The sequence below is a fragment of the Erpetoichthys calabaricus genome, chromosome 4 (assembly GCF_900747795.2).
Source record: "Erpetoichthys calabaricus chromosome 4, fErpCal1.3, whole genome shotgun sequence".
Classification (NCBI taxonomy): domain Eukaryota; kingdom Metazoa; phylum Chordata; class Cladistia; order Polypteriformes; family Polypteridae; genus Erpetoichthys; species Erpetoichthys calabaricus.
In genome coordinates, this window is record NC_041397.2 from 29,817,275 (window position 1) to 29,839,297 (window position 22,023).

The 22,023-nt window shown below is 38.2% G+C and overlaps 1 protein-coding gene across 2 annotated transcripts in view; it reads left to right on the plus strand.

Annotated features, from left to right (window-relative positions):
* Nucleotides 1–22,023, plus strand: part of LOC114649920 (uncharacterized) — a 47,538-nt gene that overhangs the window by 14,609 nt on the left and 10,906 nt on the right. Inside the window, exons 3-6 of one of the 2 annotated variants that reach the window (XR_007934806.1) lie at nt 1,091–1,201; nt 1,832–1,936; nt 7,655–7,802; nt 19,516–19,571. Coding sequence is in view for 1 of the 2 variants with exons in the window: in XM_028799295.2 (XP_028655128.1) it covers nt 1,091–1,201; nt 7,655–7,802; nt 19,516–19,571 (315 nt within the window). In the remaining variant the exon portion in view is untranslated. The remainder of the gene's footprint in view (nt 1–1,090; nt 1,202–1,831; nt 1,937–7,654; nt 7,803–19,515; nt 19,572–22,023) is intronic. The other variant, XM_028799295.2, reaches the window with a different exon arrangement.

Here is a 22,023-nt window from a genome sequence, read left to right on the forward strand (position 1 = left end):
TTATTTTTTCTGTGGACAGTATGAGAACGTGTTCATCTGTAGAAAAAATGGCTCTGTAGCGTGTGTGATTGTTTAGACCAAAGTGAGCACAGAAGGTGGTCACTTTGTCTGACATGGAAGAATCAGTGCCCATCCTGGAGGTGACTTTGCTCTTATAGTAAGTAATATCTCCATTCTCCATGAAACAATTTTACTACTGGCTGCTCTATATGCCTAGCAGTTGCCAAATATTAATGCTTGCACGGGAAGGAAATGGATTTCACTGTTAATCCTGAGTTTCAGATTTGGCATTGTCGTTATTTCTCTTGTTGTAATACCATCAACATCTTTCCTAATTTAACCAGCTACTGAAGATGCATATTCTTCTGTATGTTTCTGCCCCTATAGCTGTTGCTGCTTTAAACATATTCCAGTTAGCGTTATCTAAAACTACTCATGGTACCTGCCCGGGACAGGTAATTAAATAATAATGTTTGCTACCTTTTTGTTCTACATGTATTTTCAGTACCTTTCCGCTGTATTTGTGTATCTGAAACTCTGTTTACCGGCACTCCCTTTCTCTGGTGTTTTCATGCAAAGCCTGCTTGTCAGACTGTCATTATTTTTGAGGCGACTTTCTCACCTCCTGTCTGGTTTTATAGTTTGTTTGTGAAGGTAACTCTCTCTCATCATACACCTTTACATCTCATACTTGCACTTCCTCTTTTGTTGCATCACCAAATTCAAACCGACCAATAAAATCAAAGCCAAACTGACCAATCAGATTGCTCTGTGGAACTGGACACACAGACTTTGGTGTTTTATTAGATAGTAGATAAATAGTAGACTATTCTTTCTTTTTAGTAGAAACACCAAAAAAATTGTAATTTTTTCTTAAAGGGTGACTTCTATGGAATGTGGAAACACAGTACCATATACTGTATACTATAACAGCTACAAAATCAGTAATTCATAAAGTGTATGTCATTATTCCTTTCTTGTGCTGAAACTGGTTCACATGCTAAACAAAACTGTGGGGGTTTTTCCCCAAAATTGTATGATAGTACTGCATTTAAAAGATGCTGTTTCTTTTCTCTTCAATTTTGACTAGTAATAAACCTTTAAGCCATGCTGCGGGTAGTGATCATCTAATTTCCCCCTCCAAAGAAATTAACTGCAAGGTGGAAGCTCTTCTTCATTCTGTAAAGGAGCAACGACGAAGGTGAGTGACATTCATAAAGCCACTCGGTTATAGAAAATATTCATGTACAGTGTGCTTAATACATGTAATTGTCTGGTCATGGCTGTATCAGTGTGTTCTGTAATGGACTAGCACCCTGTTCACAGCTGGATGCACTCCATGCTACTCAGGTTCCATCTTAAACCTCACAACCAATGAACTGAATTATGCAGGTCTGGTACTTAATGCACATAACATGGTTGAAATGGAAAACTTGGTTAGCTTTAATGAAATTGTAATTATGTGGGGCATTTTGTTGGCATAATGGCAATTGTAGCTCTTTGATGGGTTCTGAATTCGAAGCAGTTACCTGAATTGGTATGTATATGGTTCACAGTTTCTCTGAATTCCTCTGTGGACCTTCTTCTCTTATCCACAAAACATGTAGGTTCGATTCATTATTGATTAGACCCCATGTTAGAGCATGCATAAGTGGATTTTGTGTGTCATGTTTCAGGCAGGGTCCTGCAGCCTCCCATCCTGCATTGGTACAAACATCATGTTTTTGTCTACTTTGTTCAATTTTTTATGTTAATAGTGCTGATTATTTAGTTTATTTATGTCAATGTGTACTCTGCTTTGTTCCTTGTGTTTTATGGGTGGACCTTGAAGAGGCATGGCCACCCGCATATCACAGCAAGGGACTACTCTCAGACCTATAAAGGCTGAGGAAATCCCACAGTACCTTGCAGTTTATTGTATGCACTCATGGTTGTGGTGAGCTCTCCTGTGTTTTATATTGCTTTTGATTATTTCTGAATTTTTGACCTGTGTGCTCTGTTCTTAGACCATTCTTTTGATTTGTGATTGGTAGTTGTATGTCCCTGGATTACCGTTACCTTTTCAGGCATCCTCTGCTGTGCCTTTTGTACTGTTTGGAGCTGCACAGTTTTAACAGCTGTTTGAAAATAAATTATTTTACTTGTAGAGATTCTTTGTTGCCCTTTTTATGGCTAAGCAGCGTTTGACAGTTTATCCCCCTCTAGTGGGCATTCCGAGTATTTTAGGACTTGATTGTGGTTTAGAACTCTCTAGAGCAGAGGTTCCCAAACTTTTTTGCCCCGTAGACCACTTACCAATTTTTTTGTTTTTCATAGACCCCCTGCCTGACTAATATTGAATTTTCCTAAACTTATTAACTTCAAATGTGTTTTTGGCAACTGACACAGTGCTGCTTACTTTCATAGGGTTTTTTGTAGAGTGGACAATTGTAAAAAAAGAAAAACATGTGCAATTTTTATTCATACCTTTATTGAAAAGACACAAAATGCAAGTAAATATTTGGATTTGGAACGAAACAAATCAGAACCTAGTAAAATTCTTACATGTTGTGTCCGCTCACGTGGACCACCATTTACATCTCGTGCACCCCCAATTTTTTTTCTCACTGACATAGACCCCCTGCAAGTCAAAATCGACCCCTGGGGGTCCGTATAGACCACTTTGGGAAACAGTGCTCTAGAGCTTAATGCTGCAGACAGCCAAGGCTGCTTCGTGTCTTGTAACTAATGCTGTCTTAATTTCGACTGGCCCCTCTTAAGACGATAAAGATTGGTACATTGCAATTTTGCACCTTCTACAGCTTGTGTTATCTAAGCTAATATAACACATTAAGCATAGACTTTAGTATTTTTTATTAGAATTTTCAGGTTTATGTTAAAGCATATGGTGTGGTGGTTTTTTTTTTTTTTGTTTTGTTTTGTTTTTTGCTTCAGAAATGTTTTCTCCTGCCTGTGGTTTCTTGGAAACTTCAGAGAATATATGTACTGTTTACCTGACCATGATTTAGATTATTTTTAGTACTGGCTTTGTAACCAATTCCTTGTAAATCTTTTGGCTGGGCATGATTCATATCTAGGGGATACAGTTGGTATTTTTGCTGCCTTATACTAATTGGTGTTTTCAGATGCTCCTAAATTCATCTTGCATCCCAAAGTAGTGCATATTAGATTACATGGTAAGTTCAATTTTCCATCGATGAGAGAATGGACCCTACAGTGGTCAGGCACCACTTTCAGGGCTAGTTCCTACATTGTGCCTGATTCTCATAGGATAGGCTTCAGACCCTTTAATCCTAAACATGATTAGTTGTGTTCAGAATTACTGTTTGATTTACCATTGATCTAATCAGTAAAAGTGAAAAATGCATTCAAAGTAGTTTTTTAATTTCTTCATTTCGTAATTTTGAAATTGTGAAAAACCAGAACACCAAATCGGGCGGCACGGTGGTGCAGTGGGTAGCGCTCCTGCCTCGCAGTTAGGAGACCCGGGTTCGCTTCACAGGTCCTCTCTGCATGGAGTTTGCATGTTCTACCCGTGTCTGCGTGGGTTTCCTCCGGGTACTCTGGTTTCCTCCCACAGTCCAAACACTTGCAGGTTAGGTGCATTGGCGATCCTAAATTGTCCCTAGTGTGTGTTTGGTGTGTGTGCACGCCCTGCGGTGGGCTGGCACCCTGCCCGGGTTTTGTTTCCTTGCATTGTGCCCTGTGTTGGCTGGAATTGGCTCCAGCAGACCCCCATGACCCTGTAATTAGAATATAGCGGGTTGGATGATGGATGGATAGAACTACAAATCATAACATGCATGATAAGGAAAAAAAATCTGAATATGATTAATAGTTGTGTTTTTGGTATGTCAGTTTGGGTGAGCCTAAACTAATATCTGTCTCTATTTTAGCAAAGCATGCAAGTTCATGCATCTTTGATATCACAAGAAAAACCCACTCGGACAATGGGGTGCTGATTCCTGGTCTGTCTCCGTTGGTATATGATCATTGTGATACCCTCTGTATCATCATTATCTGAAGAATACAGTCATATAGATTTAAATGCTAAGTAAAGTGGGAGCCTTGCAACCACCCGGAGAAATGATTGACTTGATTTATTCATGTCCCAATCTGCCTGGTGCTTGTTGGCCATGTGGTGGGGGCATTGTTAGATTGCCAGGTGTAGGTTGCATGTGGATGCATGAGAGAGAGAGACTGCTAGAATGGTTGAAGCAGTGGTGTGCTGGTGAGAAGCACCTGCAGAGTTATTAGTTCCACTAATTATGGGTCAGTTGAGTGGAGATTCTTATGAAGAGTATTTCTTGTAAGAAAAAGAGTAATAAGGTGGCATCAAGGGATTTGTGGCAGACCTGCAGAACAAAATGTAAAGTGAGCAGAAAAGCTTGAGTAAGGCGTACCAATTCCTGTGTAGAAGGCAATGGTGGTTATTGGAGCAACTGTGAATAGGGAAACCAGGGTAAAGGTGCTGAGAAAAAGGAAGACATCAGGAAGAGCTTTGTGATCAGGCATTCGGGAATAACATTGGAATGGAGAGGGGCATCTGATCGAGGAAATTGCTGATGTGGATTTCTATCATTTTCAAGCTGCAATAGTCTGGAGTTGAGATTTTAAGAAACTTGTATGACTTCTACAATACTTGCACAAAAAAGACCTGTGTATTCCTGTGTGTGCGTGCACAAAAAAGGCTGTTCTGAGGGCATACACTGATTTTTTTTTTTTTTTTTTTTCTTTTTCAGTTTTATAACCATAGAATTTACAGAAATTTTATTTAACTATGTGATGTTATATGAAACTCCTTTAAATTTATGATATATTTACTCTCCAATAGCTGCCATATGAACGTAACCTCAATTTAGCTTATCTCCAATCACATGGCTATTCTCTTAACTCTTACAAATACAGGGGTGGGCAAAAATAGGTTTACGTAGTAAGTGAAACCATTTTATTCTTGCATTATTGTTTATTAACTATTGTATTTTATTTGTCGTCTTATTATTTTAAATGTGCTTGAGTGTAGCAATCGTAACCTGCATATCTTTTTCCGTATGAACAACTGTAAACCTACTTTTGCCCACCCCTGTATTTTTTTAATGTTGAAATGTTTTTTTTAATAGTTACTACATATGTCAGAGTTAGAGTGCATCTCACTCAAAAAGCAATCGCATTAAGAGGACGCTGACATACACACATCACTTTCATAGTGTAAAATTGGGGGGTTTGTCAGTCTCACAGGGCACTCGCTATTAATTTCTTGCCACCTCTGTATGTATTTTGATAAACTCATGTGCGAAGGAGGCACTGAGGCTGATTCAGTTGCTAGGTTTGCCCTGATGGACTTGTAATTGTGAGTGTATACGTGTGTGTGCGTGTGTGTTTTGTTTTTTTAGATTTGTTACCGTTTAGATCTACGTGTATGTTTGTTTATTTTTACATTTTTATTATTTTTAATGCACCATAATAAGAATGAGATTCCCTGAGTGCAGAAGCTTAATGTGACTACCACAGCATGCCCAACTTCATCCATAATGCAGAGTATTTCATGTAGTTAGTTCGTTGCCATGTCAGATCACATTCATAACTTCTGCAAGTCACTCCTGGGTTTGGTTGGTAACATACTGAGACCACCCTTTCCTAAGGGCCTTGGCACAGAATATATAGAGGATCTCATCACCAGTATGCTCTGTAATACAAAATGTTTATTTAAGTATTAGAACATTAATTTTTAAATGATCAGATTAAATGCTATAAGAAATCAAAACAAAACCCCTCAAATCACAGCGCCATTACAGAACATGCCAAAATTAACATACCCCTTTTCTTTAGGAAGGTTCCATTTACATGGCTAGGGTGTCAGTGTTAACTACCTCTCATTTCTGCAATTATATAAAACTTAACAGAATATTTCTCTTTTTTTTAGCCCTTTCCATTTTAATGAGAATAAAAAAAAAAATACTGAATGGCTATACATGGAAGGCTACTTAACCTCTGTTATCTTTGCAAGAGGCAAGCAGGTTGAAGGCAGACTTGTTTTATACTTTTGGAGGTGTCTTGTAGGCACTGGCAGGGTATCGCTGTATGTCCTGTAATTCAGAATAAAATGCAAGTTTACACCTGTGGGATCATCACAGTATCAAGTCATGGTCTGCACAATTGAATAAAAATATTCATACCATGTTTTATTAAAACATTGTTGCATCTGTAATTTTTTTTTCACTTTGCATTATGTGCAAAATCAGCAGCTACTTAAGACAGATACTAATTGTGGAACGGGGCATGTGGTAACTTCCATGTCTTAACTATTTGTGCAGTTTTCCATCAGAAATATTTTTTTATAGTTTTCTTAATGTAATAATAAAAATGTACTTTTTCCTGTTTAAAAATACATTTTGCATTTACTTTGGTTTTTACAAGATACTCTACCATGATATTTTAATTTTGAATCTGGAAATCTTTGGTGTTTTCAGTAAAGTTGTTTGCTGATATTCCAAAATACTAATTTGACTCTTGTATTAATATTTATTCTTCTATTTTCTATTACTGTTGTAGTAAAAGTAAGGCCTTCTAGTATTCACTGCTCCTGGATGAATCCAATGTGACAAATGGGAACAACCTCATGGATTAAGTTCAATGATTAAAATCCAAAATATTATAACAACATAACTATGTGCAAAATTATCTTTTTGGACTTGCACTCCATGAAAGCCTCAAAATCGTTCGAATCTCATAAAATAAATTTTAAAAACGTGGAGTGCTCTATAAAAATAAACTGAAATGAACTGAATAAACCACTTAGTGCCCAACAGTGTGTTTGTGAAAATGGGCTAGAATATAATTTGTTTGTTTGTTTGTTTATTCGTTTTAAAGCATGCTTTACTCTTGAAGTGGGTTCTGCCATACATGGCGTTAACTGTCTAGAACTATAGTGCCGGTCTGTGGTAGGGGTATTATAAGTGACTTTTCATTTTGCCTAATTTGGCTACAAAGCACAGAGAAAAAAGCAAGGCTAAGATATAAATAGAACAATGAAAAGATCCCAAACAGTGAAGTTTCCACCGACATTTTCTCTGCTGTTGAACTGATCATCACTGCTATGGCTTGTTAACTGGTGGCCTCATGGTGCCCTGCTTAGAATTGCACCCAGAGGTGCCTTGTTGTGAAAAGTAGGTTTGATATGATTAGACTATTTAATGTAGTCCTGTCCTAAGTGATAGCAGGCTCATGTATAGGTAATTGTGCAGTATATTCCACAGTACTAGAGTAAGATTTCACATACTGTATGTTCAGCCAGCCCTGGAGCAAAAATGGGGGCCTTTGAGATTGCCACATGGGATTTCATACACTAATCAGTGTAAATCCAGTTGTATTATACCTGAGATATGGCTAGCTAACGGAGGAAATAAAAACGGTCAACAGCATTGCTGGAGAAAATAAACCCCTGGGTAGGTCCACAGTCCATTATAACAGGGAAAGTCACAGGCCTAATGACTAACAGGGCACTGTAAGCTTGTAAAAATACATATGGATTTTTACCTTTTGTATAAAAAAAGCCTTAAAAAAAAAAAAAGCATTTTGACTAAATGGACTCTGGGACCATTTAATAAGATAAGCTATATTTCACCATTTTTTTTTTTTTCTCTTCATACCACAGACAACAGATTAAGAAGAACTGTGATCATCTACGTGCACTCCTCCCAAAAATAAACAGAACTAGGATTGATACCGCATCTTTACTTGAAATTACTGTTGATTACATGAGGTTCATTCAAGAAAATGTTCCAAAAGAAGTTTTGTCACAGGTATTGTGCCACATAATTACATCATTTGAGAATATTTGGTTACTTGGTGGTAAAGCTAAGATAAAGGAAAGAAAATCTTGCATAATAATTCAAAAGCACAGAATTACTGAAATGAGTTTTTCCCATACAGTATATCTAATATGCGAAGTTTTCCAGAGGTATTATTTTAGCAAACATGATTGTTTCTTTTTTTTTCCTCATGGGCATTTTTCACATCGTTTGCCATTGTACAGCATCGGCCTCTGTTGGGTCCCATTCAATTCAAATGTTTGTAATGTACTTTTTCTTGAAAAAGATAAGATTACATTTTTTTTCTTGGTCACCACTACAAACTATATAAGGGGTATGTAACGTAATTATTTTTAGGTGATGTGTCCCTTTTAGGGAACTTGGTTAGGATTATATGAAAGATGTTTTTCCAATTATTTCTTGGGTGATGTATGTATTTTAAATGCATATAATTGTTATAATATTGAATGCAATTTTAGATTTTTTTTTTTTTGTTTGTTTTTGTGTGTCCCCTTCAATTGGTGCACTGTTTAGAGCTAACTTGTAGGTGATGTTGCTCCCTTAATCTCAGGACACCCAGTTTATTGCTTTCATTACAACAGTCTGTAAACAGATGCTACACAGTTCCATGCCCTATACAAAATGACTGTTTGTTTTTTGAAGTTCTCCAATATTCAAACAAACTTGGATAAGGGGATGTGAATCTTACCAAAATTTTTTGAACTATGGGTTGAAATTAGTGTGCCTAGAGATCTTAAAGAGAATTCATGAATGAAGAAGGATGTTTTCACTCTAAATAGGTAGGCCTATTGGCCTAGAGTCTGACCATAATTAAGTCTTATGTGGTAACAACATTACCTGCTGATCAACTCTATTGTCTCTTTTCAAAGACTCTTGATATACAAATGCTAGCTTATATAATACACCACCGTGGCTGTCTGTTTGTTTGTCCAGGATTTTAAATTGCCTGTATCTCACAAACCGTTTCACCTATTGACCTGAAATTTGGTACACATATACTATGTGACCTCTACTGTCCGCTTTCAGGGTAATGGTTTTTATTACTCCTTTTTTTTTTATTTTATTTTATTTATTTTTTTTATTTTATATATTATTGTAGAATCCACTCTTAGCAGCAGAGAGGCAGTGCAGCGCATGCATACGGGCGCTGTTCTCATCCCTACCACCTTCGCTGTCACTTTCCCTACCTCTCTATATCTTAAATCATTCTTGAGGCAGATTGAAGACTTAAGTGGCAGCTTAAGTGAAATATTAAAAACGTACTAAGTAATTGCAACACAAACTGACTTAATCAGTTTTAACGCGAAAAGATGCAGACGAACGAAGAGAAGAAGCAGGCTGCTAGGATGGAGAAAAGAGCTGCTCAGGTAGCAGCAAGTGCATCAACCTCTGAGCAAACGAATACTGACAGAGAAAGAGGATGAAAATTATCAAGTGTATTCACTGCACGTTATTGTGCAGTCCGTCGTTACTGTTAATTTATAATGGACAACAAACGGTTTCAGAATAACACCTGGTATCTTAACCTACCTATTAAGCAAGATCAGCAGTTCATTGTCAACTGCTGTTGTTTTACTTTTTAGACCATTAAGCAAGGGTGGGGAAAATTGGCCCATGGCATATGTACTAGCAGCTCATGTGCTTCTCATAGAAATATCTAATACTTTGGCCCTTGTCAGGTATTGTTAACAAGTTGATACTATAGTTGACTTGTGTAAGTTGCCATGTGGTGTCCTCCAAAAAATAAAATAAAATCGAGCTTTTACAATATGAATAGGCACAGCTTGTAGCATTACCACAGAGAGGGTAAGCATGCATGTGTTCAGATTCTTGCTTTTCACAAGTGAGTTTGCACATGGCTGAGTTTGGTTGGCAACAGCACCCTTGAAAGCAGAATGTCAGGTGTGACTGGCTCTGTGCACAAATAAGTGTATAGAGTGCCATTTTACAGTTGCAAAAGAAGGAAGTTAGGAGAGAGGTTTCCCAGTAGCTTTGACAACTACAGATTGACCAAAACAGATTATTCCTGCATTTCAGCCTAATCATTAGGTGAGACAAGAAATAAAATGCACTTGGTGCTGTGGAATGGGGCTGAGTCAGCTATAAGACCCCTCCTGTCTTCAGTAAACCTCCATATACTGAAAAATGTCAGAATTGTTGCATAAGACAAAGGTATGATATTTTTATTCCTAGTAATTAATGATACTGTTTGTTTTTTTTACCATACAGGGTAAATACAGTCCCCTGTTGTACCACAGTGCAACAATAAAAAAAAGTTGGTGAAGCTTTAGGACATATTATCACAGCTTTAGGCAGAAGGATAAGTTAAGGGGTACATGTAGTTAAAGCTGACTGGTACAGTTTTTCTGGTGAGTTTTTCAGCCTTTCTCCATTTTTCAATCCTTACAATAATCTGAGTCAGCTGCATTAGGCAATAAACAGAACTGAGTAATTGACCAGATATGCAACTCATATTGCCATCCTTTGTCTTAAATTTGAATCTTGTTTTCTTGTTGTTTTTTTTTTTTTCTTGTTTGTGCAATATTTTCATCCCCTTTTGCCGTTCGAGTGAAACTGAAAGTAACTGAACTCCAGTGCTATTGTGAACTTAAAAATAAATTTTGCTAAAGTTTCTTTGCTTTGCTTCTACAGTCTGCACATTATTCAGGATTTGATTCCAAGGCTTTGCAAGCATGCTGTGTGCATGGCATCATTATATTATGTGGTAGAACATATAGTTGAAGGTATATTTTCAGAAATTGGTGATTCTATATCAAACTAACACATAACAAATCTTTACAATGAGTTAATAATTGCAATGACCAGTCTGTCAGTTGATATTAACAATTTGTGTAGAGACAGTTTTATGTTTATGACTAGAACAATGTCATAGCAAAATCATATATCCATCCATCCATTATCCAACCCTCTAAATCATGGGGGGTCTGCTGGAGCCAATCCCAGCCAACACTGGACGCAAGGCAGGAAACAAACCCCGGGCAGGGCGCCAGCCCACCGCAGGGCACGCGCGCACACAAAAACACACACCCACACATCAAGCACAAACTAGGGACAATTTAGAATCTCCAATGCACCTAACCTGCATGTCTTTGGACTGTAGGAAGAAACCCACGCAGACACGGGGAGAACCCAAGTCTCCTAACTGCAAGGCAGCAGCGCTACCACTGTGCCACCATGCCGCCCATAGCAAAATCAGTTGTTCTCTAAAATTGCTATTGCTGGTGCTTGAGCATTGCTCTGAATTTGTCAAAAACCTTTGCCTACACCAGCATAAAGGAATCTGTATAGTACTGGGGTTTAGAGTATAGCCATGAGCTTTTTTATTTTAGATCATTAACTTGAGTGTTTTTGTTTAGTCCATGGCTTTTCTCGATGATAAAATTTGTCCTTACTTTCGTATTCCTGATTTCTTTCTACCTTACTCCAGCCCTAGTGTTTCTCTTGGCAAACCTTGAATAATTGTTTTTTTTTTTTTTGTTTTTTTTTTGTTTTTTTTTTTAAAGCTTCTTTTTCTCACTTTGTATGTCCTGGAACCACAAATGACAGAGGGAGCACTAAAAGTAGTATACATACAGTAGTAGAATTATTAAGAAATGGCTGACAGAACTAAAATGTGCATTATTACTAGCAGTTTCTTTCATCTCACACTTGGAATAGAAACTATCACAATTCACAGTTTGTGTGTGTGTGTGTGTGTGTGTGTGTGTGTATAGTTCATTGTGTGAAAATGGCTGATAAGGAAATGTCATTTCATTATTGTACGGTGCTTGAATTCCTTGTAAAGGAGGAAATCCCTGCAGCTGATATTAATGCAAAACTTCATGATATTTAAGCACTATCACTGTCAGCGAATGGTTAAACATGGTAAAGAGGACAGCAGAGACATCATTGACCGGTTCAGTTCTGTTTGCCTGTGTGGAACCCCTACCTAGAGCAACAAGGAAGAAAAATCAATTAGCTTTTTAACAAGAGTCAACAGATAACAATAAGAGAAATTATCCCATCCAGGCAGTTGGAGGTCTCTGTTTACATATTGCTTGAACGGAGTTCTATGATTGTGGGATCTTCTCTACAAAATCTCCATCCTGAATAACATTTTGTCTGAAGTAAACAAAGGTATGTAGTTTTTTATGTAGATTAACTTTCTTTTATATTGATCATAATGTCCTAATTCTTTCATGTCCTATGAGCCACCACTTTATATTTGTTCTCCACAAACTTGAGTGGCTTTTCTACTTCTGTTGCCACAGTTTGTTTTACATTCAGTTTATGCAAGAAAAATTAGGAAAACTGCCATTAGGGTTGGGAAAATTTTTAAACCTGCTGACACAACAAAAAGTTTAATCTTCTGTGAGTGACTGTTTTGCTGAATGCCGCAAGGATCTATCCATTGGGGTCATCCTGTGATTTACATCAGAAACCTGTCCCTTCAAGCATCAAATTAAGGGGAGTTGTACTCCAACACAACATAAAGATCTAGATTGGAAGAAAGGCAATAAATAGCAAACTATGTCCTTAGAGGAAAGAACTTGATGTATATGACTACATAAGGAATCTAAAGAGGAAGTCCTGAAGATAACCTGGGGATGACACGCTATACTTTTTTCAAATACATCAGTCTATTAAGGGAAATCTCTTTGAGCAGACATTTATGTTCATTAATGTGTAAAAATGTTACTATAAAAGCTACCATTTTTAGTAAATCTATTTTTACATTGTAACAAACGAGTCATTATCTTTCATCTGAGAGAAGACACCGAGTCCAAAGCCTTCACGAAAACCAACTTTATTAAAATTAAAACAGGAACAGTCAGGGTCTTTATTCAAATGGAAGCTACCATTTTAATACACCGACACAGCAAACAAGCAGAAACAGGGCCAAGGCAGGGGCCAGATTAGACTGATTCCTTCATCAGCCATCGAAGGACAGGCACCTTACGCAGCAAGTCAGTGAACCTGTGGTTACCCTGGTAACTGACAAGTAATCTGTGCTTGTGTTAACACAGTTTCAGCACACAACACAGCTGGGGGTTTGTTGGGGTCTCAAAAAATCTTGCAATGTCGAAATTCAGGCGTATGTCTTTTGGATTGCTGAGTATTCTTATGAGGTATTGATGTATATTTGTGTAAGAGTAATGTTGAAACCAAGGATAATTACCTTGCAATGTGTCTAATTCTAATTTCTGGTAGTCTCGTCTCTTGTCTGTATTGTTTAGGCACACACACCCAACTGGTATCATATATAAAGTGGATGGATGAATGGATAGATACTTTATTAATCCCAAGGGGAAATTCACATACTCCAGCAGCATACTGATACAAAAAACAATATTAAAGAGTAATAAAAATGTAGGTAAAAACAGACAATAACTTTGAATAATGTTAACGTTTACCCCCCCCCCCCCCGGGTGGAATTGAAGAGTCGCATAGTTTGGGGGAGGAACGATCTGCTCAGTCTGTCAGTGGAGCAGGACAGTGACAGCAGTCTGTTGCTGAAGCTGCTCCTCTGTCTGGAAATGACACTGTTTAGTGGATGCAGTGGATTCTCCATAATTGATGGGAGCCTGCTGAGCGCCCGTCGCTCTGCCACGGATGTTAAACTGTCCAGCTCCATGCCAACAATAGAGCCTGCCTTCCTCACCAGTTTGTCCAGGCGTGCGGCATCCTTCTTTATGCTGCCTCCCCAGCACACCACTGCGTGGAAGAGGGCACTCGCCACAACCCTCTGATAGAACATCTGCAGCATCTTATTGCAGATGTTGAAGGACGCCAGCCTTCTAAGGAAGTATAGCCGGCTCTGTCCTCTCTTGCACAGAGAATCAGTATTGGCAGTCCAGTCCAATTTATCATCCAGCTGCACTCCCAGATATTTATAGGTCTGTACCCTCTGCACACAGTCACCTCGCAATAATCGCAAGGTCCACGAGGGGCCTGGGCCTACTAAAATCTACCACCAGCTCTTGGTTTTGCTGGTGTTCAGGTGTAGGTGGTTTGAGTCGCACCATTTAACAAAGTCCTTGATGAGGTTCCTATAGTCCTCCTGATGTAGCCCACGATAGCAGTGTCGTCCGTGAACTTTTGCATGTGGCAGGACTCCAAGTTGTATTGGAAGTCCGATGTATATAGGCTGAACAAGACCAGAGAAAGAACAGTCCCCTGTGGCGCTCCTGTGTTGCTGACCACAATGTCAGACCAGCAGTTCCTGAGACACACATACTGAGGTCTGTTTGTAAGATAGTCCATGATCCATGCCACTAGGTATGAATCTACTCCCATCTCTGTCAGCTTGTCGCTAAGGAGCCGAGGTTGGATGGTGCTGAAGGCACTAGAGAAGTCTAGAAACATAATTCTTACAGCACCACTGCCTCTGTCCAAGTGGGAGAGTGATTGGTGTAGCATATAGATAATGGCATCCTCCGCTCCCACCCTCTCCTGGTATGCAAACTGCAGAGGGTCGAGGGCGTGGCATACCTGTGGCCTCAGGTGGCAAAGCAGCAGCCGCTCCATGGTCTTTATCACATGTGACGTCAGAGCGACAGGCCGGAAGTTGTTCAGCTCACTAGGACGTGATACCTTTGGGACTGGGGTGATACAAGATGTTTTCCAAAGCCTCGGGACTCTCCCCTGTTCCAGGCTCAAGTTGAAGATGCGCTGTAGAGGACTCCCCAGCTCCAGCGCACAGACCTTCAGCAGTCGTGGCAATACTCCATCTGGACCCGCTGCTTTGCTGGCACGAAGACTCCTCAGCTCTTTGCTCACCTGCGCTGCTGTAATTGTGGGTGGGGATGTCTCTTCTATGCTGGTATCAGCAAAAGGATGGGTGGAGGGTGTAGTACTCCAAGGTGAGAGTGGGTGAGGGTGGTCAAACCTGTTAAAGAAGTTGTTCATTTGGTTTGCTCTCTTCACGTCTCTCGATGGTGGCACCCTGCTTCGAGCTGCAGCCAGTGATGATCTTCATCCCATCCCACACTTCCTTCATGCTGTTATTCTGCAACTTCTGCTCCTGCTTTCTCCTGTACTGCTCCTTCACCGCCCTGAGCTGGACTCGGAGTTCCTTCTGCACGTGCTTGAGCTCATTCTGATCACCACCTTTAAAAGCCCTTTTCTTCTGGTTCAAAAGGCCCTTGATGTCACTTGTAATCCATGGCTTGTTGTTAGCATAGCAGCGTACTGTTCTTACTCGAACTACACTGTCCATACAGAAGTTGATGTAGTCAGTAGTGCAGTCAACAACCTCTTCAGTGTTCTCACTATATAATCCCTGCCACATATCCCAGTCCGTAGTTCCAAAGCAGTCCCTCAGAGCCTGCTCTGCTTCAGGGGACCACTTCCTGAATGAGCGTGTGGTTGTAGGTAGCTCCCTCACTCTTGGTTTGTAGTGAGGCTGAAGCAGAACCAGGTTATGATCTGCTTTCCCAAGCGCAGGCAGCAGGTTGGCGCTGTATGCGTCTTTAACGTTCGCATACAGTAAGTCAATAGTCTTATTTCCCCGGGTGTTACAGTCCACATACTGGGAGAAGGCAGGTATTGTTTTGTCCAGCGTTGCATGGTTAAAATCTCCCGCGATTAGCACAAGCGCCTCCGGGTGCTGCGTTGTTAACTTAGCAACAGCAGAATGGATGATGCCACTCGCTATCTCCACATCTGCCTGAGGAGGGATGTAAACAATAACAACAATGACATGTCCAAACTCTCCGGGCAAGTAGTAGGGACGCAGACTTACAGCCAACAGTTCGATGTCCCTAGAGCAAGTGGAGATTTTGACGTTTACATGTCCAGAGTTACACCACCTTGTATTGACATAGAAAGCGAGTCCTCTTCCTTTGTGCTTCCCGCAGGTACTTGCATCTCTGTCCGCTCTAACTGTGCTAAACCCGGGTAGCTCCACGTTAGCATCTGGGATGGTGGTAGTTATCCACGTTTCGCAAAAGCACAACAAACTGCATTCTCTGTATGTTCTGACATTTTTCACCAGCGCAGCCAGTTCGTCGATCTTATTTGGTAGAGAGTTCACATTTCCCAGGATCACAGAAGGCTTAAAACGCCACTTTCTCGCAAGCCGCTTCATTTTTAGCTTCGTGCCGGCTCTGCTGCCACGATACCGCCTTCTTGCCTCGTCGGATGAATAGGGAACCACACCGACACTGGCATTTGTTCTCAGTGCTTGAAGTTGACTACTTGAATAGATGAGTCTCGGTGTGTAAAAATCCATGTCCACGTTGTAAAAGTAAGTGTCCAGGGAACAAATCTACATAAAAGAAAGTGATAGGAGTGATCAATAAAAAATAATAAAGAGAAAAATAAAAGGTAGAAAAATAAAGTTGTACACGGAGCTGCTGAAAAGGCTGCCACTCTCGGAGGCGCCTGAGTCATCAGTTTATAGTAATATACTGTAATGTGATGGTAGTGAATGATTACATTAGTGTGAATTTCTGTGCTGAATAAGGTTTAGAGATGCAGAATTTGAATTGTGTAAGCTTCAACTGACTGAAAAAGAAAAAAGTTTATATTTAATAGAAGGGGAAAGAGTGAAATGATCTGCAATCAATCGCCCTGTTTCTCACTATGTACAGTCATTAATCTTTTTCCTCCTTTTAACAAGATTTGATTGTCATTTAAACAGTATCAATAAATAAAAGTGATCTCATAAGCATCATGCCACTTCTACATTTTTGTAGTCCATTGTATAATTTAAATAAACTTAAATGCAATTTGTGCATGACAATAAAGTAAGTACACCCTTGCATATATCGCTACCTCAAATATCTAAAACGAGAATCCTGTGCAAATCATTTGAGACAATCTTGGAGTTTGGTTTGCTTTTTGTTAGTGTTCTACCACTGTGCCAAGATGGAAACAGTTCTCTGAGGCCTTCAGAAAAAAGGTTATAAAATTAAAAAGATTTCCAAAAAACTGAAATCGATTGTTCCATTTTCCAGAAGATCATGTACCAGTGGAGAAGATTTCAAATAACTACCAGCTTGTTTAGGCCAGGGCACCCTGTCCGCTTCAACTTGAGAGAAGACAAAATACTGATAAAAGTCTCCAAGAAGACCACATTTTGATATCTGAGGCAAGAGTTACCTGTAGGTCCCATGATAAAAGTGCATAAGTCTATCATTAGAAAGAGGCTGCACAAATTGGATCTACTTGGGAGGTGTGCCAGAAGGAAACTTTTGCTGTCCGGAAAGAACATTGTATTCATGGGCAAATTTTAGTCTTACCCCAAAGACCAGCATTTCTGGAACAATATGCTCTCAAGCAATCAGACAGAGGTTGGTTTTTGCCAAACATGTCTTCTCCTTCTGTGGTAAAAAGACCGCATTTGCCCAGAAAACCTGAGATCAGCTGTTAAACGTTGTGGTGGAAATGTTTTTGTTTGAGGCTGCTTTGTTGCATCAGGGCCTGGGAAACTTGCCATCATAGAATCCATTATGAATTCTTCATTGTTCCAGAGGATGCCTGAGGATACTGTGAGACCATCTGTCAGAAGATTAAAGTGCGGCCAAAAATGGACTTTTGAACATGACAGTGACCCTATACACACCAGTAACTCCACCAAAGAGTAACTGAAAAGAAAGAAATAGCAGATTCTAGAAAGGGCAAGTCAAAACCTAGATCTGAATCCCTGCAAATATAACGCAGCAAAGAGAATTCTGCATGGAGCCATAAAAATTTTCTTAGTCAATGTCAGAGGGTGACAGACCATTTTAGGAAAAATCTTCTTGAAGTTATTTCTGCAGGAGCAATACCAGCTATTAGAAGTTTGTAGCTACTTTTCTTTATTGATTGAATTATTGCAAAGTCAAGTTCTTTCTTTTTTTTTTTCTTTCTTTAATTACACCATTTTTTTTGTAAAGAAAGCATTTAAATTTTGATATGTCCACATACATTAAAGAAAAACATTTCATGGGGTTTACTTACTTTTTTACATGACTGTAGATTGCCAAGACAGTTTCTGCAGGAAATATCAGTGAATGTTTTTTGAATGGGCAGAGGGGGCAGTTAATATTAGTTTTTCCAGAGGGACCTGATATAGTTTTTCAAGTCTACAAGTGATTCTTGTTCCAAAAGACCATGCCCAGTCCTTTGTGAAGTGAACTATGAGCAAGAAGTTTGTACTACTGTAGATAGATCCATCTTTAAAATGAAACTGAGAGATCACTTGCAGATCATTTCATGGAGCATGTTCAAGCCATTAAGACTGAAGACCTTCTAAATTCCGTTATAGAACATTTCACACCCATTGATCATAACCACACTGATCTTTGTGTTCTTTTACAGGGTTTCAAAGAAACCTTCCAAAGAAAAAACGCAGAAGCTGAATTAAGCTTCACAATTGATTCACATATTTCTCCAGGATTAAATGACCAACTAACTTTTAAATCTCTTCCTACATAATCCCTAATGACTGCCACGTGGTGTCCACAATGACATAAATGGCTAAATAAAAGGGCAGTCTTGGAGTACAATACATTGTCTTTAGTAGTCAGACTGAAGAGGTGTAGCCTAAAGACTGAATGATCTTTGGAGAGAGAAACCAGTAGGAGGAAGTTTGTACAGCTTATTTAGAAAGTCCAGTTGTCCTTACTGGACTTACAAAAGTCGAAGACAAGTGCTAGATTAATTAGAAACTCTAGCCTGATGCAGTGCAAGTGAGGGTAGAATGTATGTGTGTTCCCTGTGGTCCGTCACCTTCAACTAAATACATTTTTTCAGAAAATGGACAGGATAAATGAATATTCAAACAACTTTGAGGAACATCAAAAAGCTTCATTTTCTTTCTTTCAATGCTCAAGTGTCCATGGCTATCTTCAGATATGATCATTTTGTTAATAATTCCATTTATTTAGTACTTGTATGCAGCTCAACCATTTGTATAGTCTAAATATTTTAATAGAATATTCTAAGTCATTTTTCAGTTACTTTGGCCACAAACAGTCTAATTAATAAAATACTGTGTTACTGTGCCTGCCATTGTAGAGTTGTATGCTATTGTTCAATTTGTGCCTAACTTTTACCTGAGAAAATTATTTAACTATATTATGCAACTCAATTTCATCTTCAACATATCATATGTAATTCTTAGCTGGTTAACTTGCAAGCATTTTTTTTCACTAATATACTGTACGTTATAGAATATAGTTCAAACTGTGTACTGTATTTCTTTAGACAATGTGTTTCATTCATTAGTCAGTCCCTTCTCCATTGTCCAGTTTTATGCTCACCTCATGTGTCAGTTGCAATTATGTACTGTTTTTTTAACAAAGGTTTTGCCTGGAAACGTCACTCCTCTACTAGATGTGTTTTAATTTTTTTTAAATATTTTGTGTTTTCAGCTCTATTAATGTCAGATTGTGACAATCTGTAGGTTGGCAGAGAGAATGAATTTCAATGCACTGTTTAGTAGATGCACATGACAAACTTTTTAAATAACAGAAATGTATGCTGTCTATGGTATAACTGAATCCTTTCTTTGGCTTTCTAGTTCTAAAACATATTTTTGAATATTTTTTTTTCTTTAATATTAAACAAAATTGTTTTTTTCAAGTCAAAATGATTTTAGCAGTTTTAATTACATAACATTTTATTGGTATTCGTCAACTTTATTCTAAATATCCTGTTTAAATTTCCTTTTTACTTTCTCTTTTTTTTTCCAAAGGTTGCCAAATTAATCCAAGAATATGGAGAAGGAAGGTGGTGGAAACCATTGGAAAGGTTATTTTTTTAATTTTGAACATGCTAGCATATTTGTTGTATTCATGCTTTTATACAATAGTTTAATTTTATATCCATGGTGTCAGCAGAAAACTAAGAAGACTCTCCAAAATATGTTTGCAGATGTACTATATTACGACTTTTAAGTGGCATCTGATTGGTAACGATATATTTATTCTAGTTTTGTTCATATTCTAGTAGAGATTTTAAAATATTTTTAATTTAATACTGTTACGAGACTAACACACATCTAAATATTAGAACAGGTCATCAATTCGGTTCACCTAATTTGTCTAAAATGACAAGTTAAGTTTTGAAGGTCCCTGAAGTAGTACTGTCTACCACATTATTTGGCATCTTTTTCTTGTCTCTGAATTTTCTGAAAGCCCACCATAATTCCTTTTAAGTTTTAACAATTCAAGAATGTCCCCTCTATCTTTCTGTCTTTGTTCATGGCTGACACCTTGCAGTCCTGGAATTGGTCCAGTTGCACTTTTACTTACTCTAATGCCACTCGGTCTTTTTTGCAGTTCAGAGACCAAAACCAGCGCTGCAGATGAGTCCTTGCTGTATATAGCTTTATCTTAACTAGGGCTGGGTAATAAGGAAAAAAATGTTTCATTTTTTTTCCGTATTAGTTAATATTAATATATACATCCATCCATTATCCAACCTGCTATATCCTAACACAAGGGTCATGGGGGCTCTGCTGGAGTCAATCCCAGCCAACACAGGGCACAAGGCAAGAACAAATCCTCGGGCAGGGTACCAGCCCACTGCAATATTGAGATATATATATATATATATATATATATATATATATATATATATATATATATATATATATATATATATATATATATATATATATATAATATATCACGATATAAATCAAATCACTGTTTTCTGTTAAGCTTAAACATTCTTTTTTTACTCCAAAGTGAGATGCGAAGATATCAAAGGGTTAATTTTGGTTTAAATATTATTTTCTTTCAGAAGTTGAACATGACAAATGTACTGTAGAAAATCATACAATTTGTATTTCAAGTAAATAAATAAAGTAATATAATAAACTAAAATATTACTTCTGACCAGTCGGAAGCTTTCAAGTTTTACAGGAGAACATGCTGAATTTGTTGGTCAGCTCCAAATAAATAAAATCTTAATTCTTAAATTTTAAAAGTAAAATCTTAAACACAAAGTAAATTCAGTTGGTCAGCTCCAAATCAATAAAGTAGGTATTAATACAAAATAAAATCTCAAAAATACCACTGTACCATATCCTTAGCTTTGTACTGGTTCAAACTGTTTTAAATGGTTGGGATCAAACCACAAATAGACAGAAACATTCTGTATATATCCTCAGTACAAATTCAAGCAGCTTTACAAATATAAACTAAGGAGAACATAAACAAAATTGACATATTCACTCAATTGCGGTCATTTTATGCTCCATAGCAAAAAAAAAAAAAGGCACAAGAAATCCCCATTAGTGCAGCACGTGCTTGGTTTTGGGACTGTGAATTCTTATATTGTGCATGCTCTAAAGATTAATGGTATTAAACTGTCTTTGTCGGAACATGCTTTTGACACAAATTGTAGTGCATGTTACTCTGCTTCTTGTCAGACTTTAAATAGCTAAAATATCTCCACACTACCAGATTCCTCTGACCCTTCTTTTCAGCAATGTCCTCATCTTTTGAGCCTTGGGCTGTGTCTATTGGTGTCTTCCACGGTAACATTGAATTTTGAGGTTTCTTTAGTGTTGTCTGTCTCCATTTTCCTTTTTATCTCCCTCCCACTTCTGATGTACTGGCATGCACAGCTACTGCAACCCAAAATTAACACGTGCTGCTGCCAGTCCAGTTCTGTGTGTGTGTCAACATAACCTGATGTGGCTATAAATCTGTTCCAGCCACATTGGTTTGGAACAGCACTGTTCTCATTATCATTGGCTTTTCATGTCGTCTGTCAAAACTTGAATGGAATGAGTTTTATATGGACTTTGTATCAACCATGCCTTATCCTTCTATTGAGGAAACATTATTTCACAATAATTGTTTTATTGTCCATCCCTAATCTTAACCTATTACCTGTAGCTTGTGTACATCAGCTATATAAAGTAATGTCTTTTTAACCACCTTATATCCCTTCTGTACACTGTTTGGATGCAGAAAGTGAAGTCGATTACAACTCCTAGGTCCTTCTCATAAGTTGTACTGTCAAGTTTGGAACATACCACTGGGTATTAATATCTAATATTTTGGGTTCCTATACACAATACTTTAAGTTTACTATATTTTAAATTCAATGTCATCTGCTAAAAAAAATCTGCCCAAGCCCACGTTCTCTGTAAGTCCCACTGTAATAATTTTGCTGAATCTACAGTATCTACCTTTCTAGGTAGTTCAATATCATCTGCAAGCTTAACCAACTCTTTCTTTATATCACT